Source organism: Poromitra crassiceps (assembly GCF_964638095.1).
Source record: "Poromitra crassiceps genome assembly, chromosome: 9".
In the NCBI taxonomy this organism is placed as follows: Eukaryota; Metazoa; Chordata; class Actinopteri; order Beryciformes; family Melamphaidae; genus Poromitra; species Poromitra crassiceps.
The window spans coordinates 41,569,608-41,582,507 of record NC_139630.1 but is presented as its reverse complement, the minus strand read 5'-3'; the positions used below and the strand labels follow the sequence as shown (position 1 = coordinate 41,582,507).

The 12,900-nt window shown below is 44.5% G+C and overlaps 1 protein-coding gene across 1 annotated transcript in view; it reads right to left on the bottom strand.

Annotated features, from left to right (window-relative positions):
* LOC310781892 (uridine-cytidine kinase-like 1) overlaps positions 1-12,900 on the bottom strand; it is a 40,373-nt gene that overhangs the window by 13,407 nt on the left and 14,066 nt on the right. Inside the window, exons 4-7 of the mRNA XM_083642528.1 lie at positions 11,949-12,119; positions 9,433-9,504; positions 4,757-4,946; positions 2,931-2,992 (exon numbers count right to left, since the gene is read on the bottom strand). Of these exons, the coding sequence (XP_083498654.1) occupies positions 2,931-2,992; positions 4,757-4,946; positions 9,433-9,504; positions 11,949-12,119 (495 nt within the window). The remainder of the gene's footprint in view (positions 1-2,930; positions 2,993-4,756; positions 4,947-9,432; positions 9,505-11,948; positions 12,120-12,900) is intronic.

The window sequence follows — 12,900 nt, the reverse complement described above, 5'->3', positions numbered from 1 at the left end:
AATTTCAGACACGCACGCACACACACACCCACACACGCACACACACACACAGCTTACAAATATCCATAAAGCCAAGATGATGTACGAGCCTGCTCTCATCTTTGCTGAGTATAACTGATCTAGATTAACTAGCTCTGACTCTCGGTGATCTGTCTCTCCTCACTCAACACAATTTATTACACACACGTCACACACAGTGGGAGTGAGTGAGCCGAGTGAGGTGAATAAGGTCCATTTAACAGAAGTATGACAAAGTGTGATCCGTCGTCAGAGCCGTTGTGTGTGTGTGCGTGTGTGTGAGCGTGTATGTGTGTGTGTGAATGAGCGTGTATGTGTGTGTCAGAGTGTGTGTATGTGTGTGTGCGTGAGTGAGTGAGAGTGTGTCTATGTGTCTAGCAGTGATAGATGGGGTGAAGGTGTAACAGTGTGGTGAAGCTCATAACCCGCCTGGCTGACAGGCGGTCACAATTTATGACATCACTGATGACATCATCACTGGGACTTTGTGTATGTGTGTCAGTGAATTTATGACATCACTGATGATGTCATCAGTGGGACAGACAGAGAAACAGAGCCCCAGCTCCCTTTTAGTTATAGTCAAAATGACGGTATACACATCTTGAATGAAAATTCTGACTAGTCAGTCACACAATGATTACATTGTTGATATTTGTCATGTTAATTCTGGATAGTCAAACTTTGCTAATAATAGTGCTTGCCATACTGTACATGATTACTGGCCTAGCACACACACACACGCACGCGCACGCGCACGCGCACGCACACGCACACGCACACGCACACGCACACACACAGAGCAGCTTGCCTTCAGTGCAGAGAGTCAGTTGAGTTGAGCAAAAAGACCCAGTGAAAACAGTTTTTAGAGAACAGGAGGAAACAGTGTTTTCCTTGTTCAACCAGCAGATGGCGGCAGTGGACACGAAGCCAGCAGTTCAACAGCAGGTACAAACCCTGGACTGGCTTCATGGTGCATTCACCTCATATGGGAAAACAGTAGATACGAGCTTTATTGATGTTGTGTATTTTTATTCGGTTGTGTGTCCTCAACTCCCCTGGCAGCTACACACACCACCGACACCTCTCACAAAGGCAGGCAATTTTATTTCACTCTTGCCCCTAAAATGACGAAATTCCAAGCCTGTAGACTCAACTTTGATGACTCGGACTTGGGGTCGAACACTGGGGACTCGGACTCAAGATATAGTGACTTGACTACAACACTGCTAAGGGGGTATCAACCCACATCCCTGTCAGCTTCTCACCCAGTAGAGCCGACCTGATGGTGTTGAAAGCACTGGAGAAGTCAGGGATTTGGTGCATAACATTGGCCAAGCCGGCCGGTTGGAGCTCCATCAGCAGTTTCCTACTATAAACAATAGCACCATGATGTTGTTGTCCCCAGGCGGGTCCCTCCAGGAAGAGTGAAACTCCTCTAAACTGCAGGGGGCACGACTTACAAGACTTATTTATTAACACAAATGAGTTAAAATAGAAGAAGAGTACGATAGATAAATATAATTAACAAGAGAGTACAAAATGAGCGAGAGCAACTGCAGCAAGTGGCCGTCTAGGTCGACGTCTGCGCAACGATCAGCCCAAGAGAGTTAAAGAGTTTTGATTCGAATAAATGTATTGTTTGAACTCATTACTTAAGCCAATAAAGCATGGTTTCTTACATGTAAATTTACATTCATGAATATGGAATTTGGCCATTATAATAAGATGTATCATGTACTGTATGTACACAAGTGTTATTCTGTGTATCATTTTCCATGAGACCAAACAATACATTCCTCCAATATACAGTAAAGGTTTTTTCATTAACAAAAAACAGATTTTGCCAGAGCTACAATTCACATCAATGTCTTTCTTAAATCTTTTTTAACATAGTCTTTGGCTGGATAGAACATATGCATGAGTTTAAAAGAGATTTCCTTAACTTCATTGGTAATTAAGTATTGATTAGGTAGGTTTCTTCCATACCACCCCATCCACAAATTGATTCCAATATGAAATCACATAATGTAGTAACATCTCTTTGGAAAATGGATCTTATAGATCTGTTATTACCATAATAAGTGGAAAAACAGATTGTGTCTATAGAAGTGCATGCTAGAGATAAAAGCGGTAACAGTTTGCTATTAACACCCACCCCTTGCGTTAAATTAATCCATTTTATTTTTTCTTCTTTTTGTTTGTTTGTCTTTGTTTTATCTATTTGATCATACTTGAATGATTGGAATGCTCTGTTGATATATGCACATTTGATACCTATGTTGGGATGTCTTGCTTGATTTGTGCATGTTGGATGATTTTTGCGAATAACGAAAAGAAAAAATCAAACATGGCGGTGACTGAGTCCACCAACCTTGGCAGTCCAAGATCATTTTCTTCTGATACAAGGTGAGCATGGCATAAGATCAATTTAGCACTGATTAACGTCTACAGCAGAGGGTCACCATCTTTATAGATCTGTGCCACTGGAAGGCTTTGTGATGATGTCAGAGGTCTGGCCATTACATTGTGTTATGTCAGGCTTGCATGCACAGGTCCAACAAGGGGAGCCTCAGGACAAATCAAATTAGTGCTTTAGCCATGTTCACACTATTCCACTCATCTCTGCTTTTTGGGGCACAAGGCGGTCTGAAGGCTGCGCTGGAGAAACGGTTGTGCCTGGTGTCTTTTACGGCAGGGTGGCACACTTTCTACAGTTGAGGAAAATTCTGCTTTTTACAGGAGCACTGCATTTTCTGAGCCCATCATTCAAAGCTGAGAGGAGGGTTCATGGTCTGATCAGTATGACGTAAAGGGCTAAACCTAAAAGGGTCATAGTGTGAACATGGACCAAGATTTTTTTTTCCTCAAACTCAATAACAGAAACAAGGCGAGGAGCTGTGAACCAGCCTTACCTTCTCCAGCTGACTGTGGACATGTTGCACGATCAGATCCAATGCTACAAAGTTCTCCCCACCTGTAAACCAGACAAGGTCAAGACAGAACATCTCAAGGAACACAGCAGGGTTCAACCAATATGGACTTTTGACATGCTTGGCTACAAACCCTCAGCATCCAACCTCCAAAGGACATAGTCTAAAGACTGCCAATCCCACTGCTCCACCTCTGCTACTAATTCAGCATTCCCAAGCATTTTTCTTTCATATGCCTCAGCTACTGCATCCTAGGGCTTGATATCGTGATATGAGACCTGATATTGTCTTAGATTTTGGATGTCTCATAATATTGCGATATGCTAAAAATGTCTTTCCTGGTTTTAAAGGCTGCCTTACAGTGACGTGATGTCATTTTCTGAACTTAGCAGACTGTTCTCACTGTTCTAGTATTTGCCTTTACCCACTTAGTCATTATATCCACATTACTTACATTGTGTCAATATTTTGTGAAAGCACCAATATTGTTGCAATATATTTTTGGTCAAAAATATTGTGATAGGCTTATTTTATTTTGTCCATATGGCCCAGCCCTGCTGCATGCTATCATTGGAAATGTAGACTGTTCTGTGTCTCTGACCACAACACCAAATTGGGACCTTCAGTACTCACCATTTCCTGTGGGATTACCAGCTTTTTCCATCAATTTACTGCCATTTGCCAATCTCTGACCACCCTTACTGTATCTCTGACCACCCTTACTGTATCTTTGACCAGCCTAACTGTAACTGAGCTTGAAATTCCTACAAATGGCTACAATTGGTTTTGTCACAGAGACAAAACTAGAACAACTGCACCACGGTTATATGCCTCCACCAGCAAGTGAGCAGTCGACATCCATGTCTGTCCAGACGTGAGCCAAATGTGAAAAACTTCCGTCAAGGTGTTACTGAGATATGGCGTTACCGAGCTTGAAAATGGCGTTCGTGAGGTCAGTGACCTTGACCTTTGACCACCAAAATGCAATCAGTTGATCCTAGAGTCCAAGTGGATGTTTGAGGCAAATTAGATGAAATTCCGTCAAGGCGTTCCTGAGACATCATGTTAACGAGCATGAAACGAGCGGTCGTGATGTCACAGTGACTTGACTTGACTTGAACTTTGAGCACCAAAATCTAATCAGTTCATCCGAAGGTGCTAGTGTTAGCACCTTCACTAGCTAGGTCCAGCGCCAGCGACGCTAGCCTCAAAGTTAGCGCTATTGTTATCCAAGATTTTGATGCCATGGTATTCCCAAATATTGCGGAGTTTCACATGTATTCACATGCCAGTGCCTAAATTTAAACTCAAACACAGCCTTCTTCGGCTGTGTCATTTCGGGTTCAACTGCTCCACAGCGCCAGATGTATCGGTTCGGTGCTCAGTGGTGTGAGGGTGTATTGTAAGTTAACAAATTAGACCATCGGCTGCGCTTCCTTGAATATCGTGGATATAAGACTCGATCCAGTTGCTGTAGCCCTTTTTTTAAATCCTGTACACATTCATCTGCCCATTTATCGATGTGATCAAACAAAATTGGTGTGACAGAACCATAGGACAGAACTCAAACTTTTGGTCTACTGCTCCCATGTTCAGACGGGTTTGGATGAGAGTCTCCTTGCGTCCCCAACCAGCAGGTGACGTCTTCACAAGATGGCCGCGCTGTGAATAAGGTCCATTTCACCTCTGGCAGTGGTATTCCCAGTCTTACTTTTAGCAAATTAAACTCCTTCGTCAGGCTATATATAGGCAGTTGTAAGATCCCTCTCTCAAGAAACCTTTTGTCTTAAGAGCCAAAGGTCACTGACCTCTGGGCACCACGATGTCGGCCACCTGCACCGTGGGCTCGATGTATTGCTCAAACGCCGGCTTCACAAACTTATTGTACTGTTTGATGACGCCGGTGAGGTCCCGACCCCGCTGCGAAATGTCCCTCTGCAGCCTCCGTACCAGTCGGATGTCTGAGTCTGTGTCCACAAACACTTTCATGTCCAAAACCTGCAAGACGGAAAGGGAGAGAGAGAGAGAGAGAGAGAGAGAGAGAGAGAGAGACATTGGCGGTGTGGGGGATACTAACAAGTTCTTTAAGTCCATTTTATGTATGTGCATGTGTCAGAGGAAGCATGGTGCTAGTCTCGGCTCTCCCCAGATCGGCAGCGGGTGGAGCAGTGACCGGGACAGCCAATAGGGCAGCATGGGGATAAATTGGCTAAGTATAATTGGGGAGAAAATAAGGGGAAATCCGGGGGGGGGGGGGGGGGGGGGGGGGGGGGACGTATGCCGATATTATTAGTGTATGTACTAGGGTTCTGACGGGGAGCGCGCGCGAGAGAGAGAGAGAGAGAGAGAGAGAGAGAGAGAGACACATTGGCAGTGTGGAGGACATTACCAAGTCCTTTAAGTCCATTTCATGTATGCAGATGTTATTAGTGTATGTAGTCAGGTTCAAGTGACTTGTTTATTAGTGTATGTACTAGGGTTCTGACGGGGAGCGCGCGCGAGCGAGAGAGAGAGAGAGAGAGAGAGAGAGAGAGAGAGACACATTGGCAGTGTGGAGGACATTACCAAGTCCTTTAAGTCCATTTCATGTATGCAGATGTTATTAGTGTATGTAGTCAGGTTCAAGTGACTTGTGTTTCTGATACTGTTACCGCTATTATGGGATTAAAGGTGCTGGTCCGAGGTGTACAACATTAACTGGACAATATCTGCAATATCTGTTTGGTGATAATAGGCTAATAATGGCCCCATATATTTGTTTACTTACTATGCATTATTCATGTTGTTTTTATTGCAGCCAGAAATATTTGAGTTTTCTAGTGGCTTTTCTCAAAAATTATGATAAAATTTGTAAAGTTGTATGTGTTCATTTTGCAGTAGAATTGTGGGTATTGGGAAAAATTGCAATGGGCAAAAAAAGTGATAAGTCCTTATTTGTGGGGACTTCCGGATCTCGTTGAAGAAGCAAATGGCAGTTGGGTAGAAACTGTCTCTGTGTCGAGAGGTTCTGGTACTGCCAGACATCAGTCTTCTGCCGAGGGGGAGGGCCTTGAAGAGTTTATGACCTGGGTGGGTGGGGTCGGCCATGATTTTCCGAGAGCGCTTTAGCATCCTGGCAGTGTGTAGGTCCTGAAGCAGGCTGCACCAGACCACCTTTTCAGTCCGGAGGATGATGCGTTACAGTGTGGAGCTGGAGATGTCCTTGAGGGCAGCAGCACCACCAGACGGTGATGGAGGAGGTGAGGATGGTCCCGACGGTGGAGGTGTAGAAAAGTGCCAATGGTGCCTTTGGCACCTTGAACTTGCTCAGCCTGCATGCTCTAGTACTCTCAATGAACCAACGTAGGCAGCCGTTAATGTTGTGTTCCTGCACACGTCAGCCGTCAGTCAGTCCAGTCAGCCCCACTAAACTCAACTCAACTAAACTAAAGCTCGACTCAGCAAAACCAGGAACAATCAGCGACTCAGCACCACAAGACTGCTGGAGCAACAAAAAGGCAGGCTCTTCGCTCGTCACCAACAATTCTGGCTGACTTTTAAAGGAAAAGAGACAGTGTGAGTGATCTCTATCAGAATGACAGAGAGTGTTTGACAACAAACATTCTAAATGGATCATGGCTTACTTCCTGTTACAGTGTTTGCTAATACAATAGCTGACTAGGGCTGGGTATTGGCGAGGACCTCACGATACGATACGTATCACGATACAGTACATGGGTCACGATACGATTGTATCACGATACATTGCGATACAATACATATTGCAATACTCTACATAATTGACTGAAAATTTAAAAATAGAGCTGAAAATACAACTCGCTGTGTACCACGCAGGTAGTTTAATAATATGTACATCACTTTATATTGATAACTTAATGCACAAATTGAGTCAAAACTACTGAATGTTGAGTGTGTTACGGAACGCACTGAACACACTGTTGTGCAAAAAATCGATATGGCGATATATCACGATATTTTTCTGAAATATCGATACAGTATTGCGGAAAACAATATTGCGATATATTGCCGTATCGATTTTATTGCACAGCCCCTATAGCTGACAGGAAATAAGGTAGGTTTCAAATTAAGCAATAAGCCCAAAGAGGACATGGTTTACAGCAATTTCACAACAGTGCTACGGTGTGCCGTGGACCCCTCTTAGCCGTTGTAAAATATCACTGTAAATACAGCCTCACACAATTCCGTGAAAACAGTCTATAACTCAGCTGCCCAACAAGCCGCTGGATCCCCTCCGCTGTAAATCTAACAGCCTGACCAACCAGAAGAGGCCATGTTGCCAGGTCAGCAGACCTGTCAGCCTATGGGAGGAGGTGAGTGAGGAGCGGTGTGTTCTGATAGGTCAGAGAGCAAATCCTGGACTATAGATCACACTAACCTGTTACCACTGCTTTTTGTCACCCACAGTCAAATAGTCAACTCGGGAATTTTGGCCCTTTTTACAGCGGTATATTTTCCACACACAAATTTAAAGGGGACTTAAGTAATTAGCATTTTCTCCCAGATTGTGCGCTTGTGCGTGTTTTTTACATGTTTTTTTAGCGGGGGGAAAGGTCGCAGCCGGTCAGTCAGAGTGGGTCGGAGCCAATGCAGAGCTTGCAGGGAGCGGAATGGGATTTCCATCCGGCACAGACTGAAATGGTCGGCACCAATGGGACAGCTAAGTCCACCAGGCTGCTTCAAGCCAGTCAGACTACATCACTGATGACATCACTTCTGTTGCTCGAGTGACATCACTGACGACAAGTTGCTCGAGTTACATTACTGACGACAAGTTGCTCGAGTTACATCACTGATGACATCACAATCGTGACTGACACCGCCACAGACCCCACCCGCTGCTCCGTGAGCTCCCAAAATCGTGACACCGCCCACCCACCTAGACCGGTGCCATCATGGAACTGTGTGCCATCGGCTCATACTACATCACAGTTGCTCGAGTGACATCGCTGATGATATCACAACTGCCTGAGTGGCATCACAGTTGGGCAATCACAGTTGCTCGAGTGACATCACTGAAGATATCACAGTTTCTCGACTGACATCACTGATGACATCACAGCTCGAGTGACTTCAATTACAGGACGTCCACACAATGCAACCCATTAATCACCATGACAATGGCTGTTATTAACTGAGTCCAAGGGTCATCAACTCCACAGACAGCTCTCTGGGGAGGCTGAGTGCCTTATCGCCACACTCCAGCTCACACACACACACACGCACGCACGCACATGCACACGCACAACGCTACAAAAGGCTGAGAGAATAAATCTTTGGAGGCAGGAGCGCTTTGCCGTGGCGAACGTTTTCACTCGTATAGATTTCCTCTGGCCACTACACACAAAGGCAACAACATACACACACACACACACACACACAAAAAGGCAACATGCTCAAACACACAGATCCCATAGTGCAGAAAAGGAGCCTTCAACAGCATCATCATATCCACAAGCCATTTCCTCCACACAAATACTGTGTGCTTGATATTAGAACTGTCCCAAAAGCTACTATGATGAATTAAAGTGTCCCAAGAGAATATCAGCATCAAACTTTTCTTTTTTTTTTTTTTCAATCTGTACAATTGTACGGGTTGGGTTGGGTTGGGTTGCCCCTAGTCTCGCTTGTCAGACTCCCAGCAAAGGGACTGGGAGTCTGGCAGGGGGTGCTTTCTATTGTGGACTAGAGGGGAAAAAGGCTGTTTACAGCCATCCACCAAACGTACCATGCAGGCTGCTTCATTTCATAATCCACACATCAATCGTTTTCAGCGTGTAGCAACGAGCTAGCGACTAGCGCTGCTGTTGTTATTGTTTCAAAGGCAGCGGCGCAGGCATTTGAGATCGGCAGATTCGACACGTACAGCAGCAGAGGCATACAGATTTGACACGGGGGGGGCGTGGAAAGGAAATCCAAATATGGTCGCAGCCGCAGTCAGAGTGGGTCGGAGCCAATGCAGAGCTTAGCAGGGAGCGGAATGGGATTTCCATCCGGCACCGACTGAAATGGTCGGCACCAATGAGAGAGCTAAGTTCACCATGCTGCTTCCACCCAGTCAGACTAGGTTGCCCCCAAACCCCCCCGACGAAGAGTCAGGACCAACTATGCAGTGGAGAACTGGCACTTTATTTGGGTACAGCAGTGAACATATATATGCACAGCCTCTCAGTGATCTAAGATATTTTCCTGCTGCTGACTATGCTAACTTTACTCACTCAGCATCCGGCAACTCAGTCTGGCTGCGGCTAAAAACACACTCTTCTTACTACTGTACATCACCCGCGCAGGTTACCCACTAGGCCACCTTCTTAGGGCAATGCTTGATAGAGAGCTATTGAAGTCACTTGGTGGAAATGTGTTTTTTCATATCACAATTATATCGCAGAAACAAAATATATTGCAATGTGACTTTTTCCCAATATGGTGCAGGCCTAAGAGAGTGTTTCTCCAATGGTGATCTTACCTTCAGCAGCTCCTTGTTGGCGAAGGCTAGGATGCCCTCAAAGATGACAACATTGGCCCCGTACACCGTTTTCTGTCAAGAGAGGAAGAAAGGAACACTAACACACCATCTTATAGGTCCATTTAGCTTGGCAACAACATCTCAACAGTATCAGAGATACTGATGAAGAGCTTTGCTCGAAACGTCACTTTTTTGGGTGTTTAAATAAAAAACACAAACTAGGAGGAGCCCTTGCAGTGTGCAAGCTTTTTATTCATTTTTTTACATCTCAACAGTCAGCTGCTTGCAGTGCTCAAGGTCCACCTCTGCCATCCCAACTGAATTGAACAGATATGATCGATTTCTGTGGAGTTTTTGACTGGGTTTCATCATCTGATTTGGTTTTGTGCTTAGATCATGTCAGACTCAGCTAGGTAGCTAGCTAAGCATAGCATCTGATGTGGTAAAACTTTGATTTGTAACTGTTCATTTTTAGTCGTTTCAAGTAAATGTTGAGAGCATAGACTGTATAAATAGGGTTGAGCGAGATAAAGCAGCACAGGGCTTAAAACTGAAACGCCTATTCAGTAAAAACAAGTTTGATGATTCTATTCATCATGTGCTGATATAGGGTCGTTTCAGAGTGAAACCGTAGTATTGCACATAATGGCTTTTCATTATCACTTTCCATGCGCCGTTTCTCACTTATCTTATCACTGTACAATGTAACATGATGATTATAGGCTATACTTGGCTGCAGCTCTGACCATAAATACCACGGTGCCTGTGCGGACGTCGCGCGTGATCTGCGGAGGTCTGCCTCGCGGTGCCTCGCTCAACTATGTCACAGCCTTTAGTGTGTATAGTAATAACTTACTGTGTGTGTGTGTGTGTGTGTGTGTGTGTGTGTGTGTGTGTGTGCGTGTGTGTGTTAGCAATCACTGTGTCCATCACAGAGAAAATGGTGGCGCGATCCTATTACCAGCCTCTGACCAGCTTCGCACTAAAGTCAATGGACTGGACACCTCACTATTGATTTGGAGAGAAGAGGCAAAGAAAGTGAGAGAATAAGAGAGACAGAGAGAGGGGGAAAGAGAGGGGTTGAGAGACAGAGAGAGGTGAGTGTTCATTGATTTGTTCATTTCCCTCAGTTCCTTTCTATAAGGTGATTTAGCGAGTGCTTAACATCCTTAAATATGTGTGTGTGTGTGTGTGTGTGTGTGTGTGTGTGTGTGTGGTTTTACTTCAGTCGAAATTGGGGACACACCCAACTTAAGACCAGGTGATTTTCTGGGTGAAATTAGGGACAAAAGCTGTGTGTGTTTGTGTGTATTTGTGTGTGTGTGTGTGTGTGTGTGTGTGTGTGTGGGTGTGTGTGTGTGCATGCATGCGTGCTTGCGTGCGTGCGTGCGTGCTCAAGAGACGGAGACCTCTAATTTCACTCACACACCCACACACGGTGCAGCCTCCAGCTAACTCAGCCTTGGAGCTGACATCCCTCGGGCCCTGAGACATAATGATATTCAGACCAAAAAGGCTCCATAAAATTATTTCTGAGTTACTGGTCATGTCAGCCGGCGTCCCCTGGGTGGCACGGTGCCGCTCAGCCGTGAAATTACATTAGGAGGAATTAGAAAGTGAGCCAGTGCTACGCCCTCAGATCGATTCTTCACAGTGGAGTTTGTGGTCGTCGTTGCCTTGGTAATGTCCTGTACACTAAATCCTTCATAATTAGCAGATTCACAGGCGTCCGGAACAATTCTTAAGTGAGATTTGCACTCGGCCAAATCGGGAGCACTCAGTGACTTGTAGTACCGTAATTGTGGAGATCAGGAGTAATTATAATGGTGTGAACCTGCCATCTCTGGAACTTTAATTTTAGCCCTAACTTTCCTCTCTTCATGAACATTGGAGGCAGTCAATGAAATGATTTTATATTTATATAGTGCCAAATCCCAACAAGAGTTATCTCAAGGTGCTTTACAAATAGAGCAGTTAGAAGACCAGGCTCTTTATTTTAGAACCAACAATTGGAACAACTCTCACATGCACTGGCAGGTCAAAACAAACTATTTCCCAATAAGAGCATGCAATTGGCAACGGAATTTAATAAGTAAATCGGTATAAAACACATTTACAGAGTTACTCAACAATAGTACCAATTACCTTGGTATGACTGTGATGGGATTCTGTAAGGAAGGACCCTTTGTGTTATAATGTACCCTGTAAGCCACCATATGAGCAGCGAACAGCGACAATATTCTGTGACTTAGATTGGTTAAAGTTTGAACCAAATTTCTAACTATCACATGTGCAATTTAATTAGGGGGGAATTACCAAAAGGATGAATCAGGTAAAAGCACAATTTCAGAATTCTTGGTGCCTTGCTGTGCCAAACAAGGACTGAACATGTGGAATCTGACCAAACATCTCCAAACAAGGACAGAGAGCCATGGCACACCAAACAAACATTTGGTGTGCATTTGTGTTTGTTGTAGAATGTTTGATTGGTGTGCTATGCTATGGGCTTTACTTACCCAGTCTTTGCGTCTGCAGTGGGAGGTGAAGTCGTACACGGGGACCTTGACGCTCTTGCCTTTTTTCAGCTTCCTGATGACGCTGACCAGCAGCTCGAAGTCGAAGGCGTCGGGGTGGTCAAAGTTATACTCATTTTTGGCTGCTAGCTCCTGCTCGTCTTTATTCAACACCTGGGACACACAAACAGGTAATTAAGCATGTAAGGCTGGCATTACATGGTGAAACTTGAACACACTTGAAACTAACTGAACAGCAACAGTTGCAAAACTCAACTTTGTGAAACTAGTTTCATGCAACAGCCAATCAAAATGCTGATAATGTGTCAGATGATGATGTCAAACAGCTGAGCCATGTCAACAAACGAACGTGAGCTAGGCAAAGTACTGTTGATTGATGCGTTATTTGCCTGTCTGTGACCATTAAACAATTACCATACAACAAATCCTTTATTTTTTCATTAGAAAGCGTTTTATTTTTAATCTGCAAGCAGAAAAAACACATTACCAAAACAAAAACACAAGTTGAATCCTCCAGCACACTAAACAAAAACATTCCTCCGCTTCTCATTGATCAGAAGGGGAAAACACTGGCAGAAAAAAATCGATAGTCACAATTCTCAAACGAATTATTGAACTACACATGTCAGATTTAGTGTAAAGAAATCAGCAGAAACAGATTTTAAAAGCTCAGAATGAAAATGTGTTGCTGGTGAACGAATTTCCACTTTAAAGAGCGCATCACTCAAACACTCATGCTGTGTGATTCAGCTGACGACAGTGTGTCTCACACCAGGCTGCAGGGCGACACTGACGATGTAGGCTATATGCGCTCTGTGTGTCTCTCTGCCTGTCTGCACATGACATGAGGATGAGCGCAGCGAGACCCTGCCGGTCCGCAGTTAATCAATGCATAGCCTACAAATGGATCTAGCTCTGACTGTGCGCATATCAT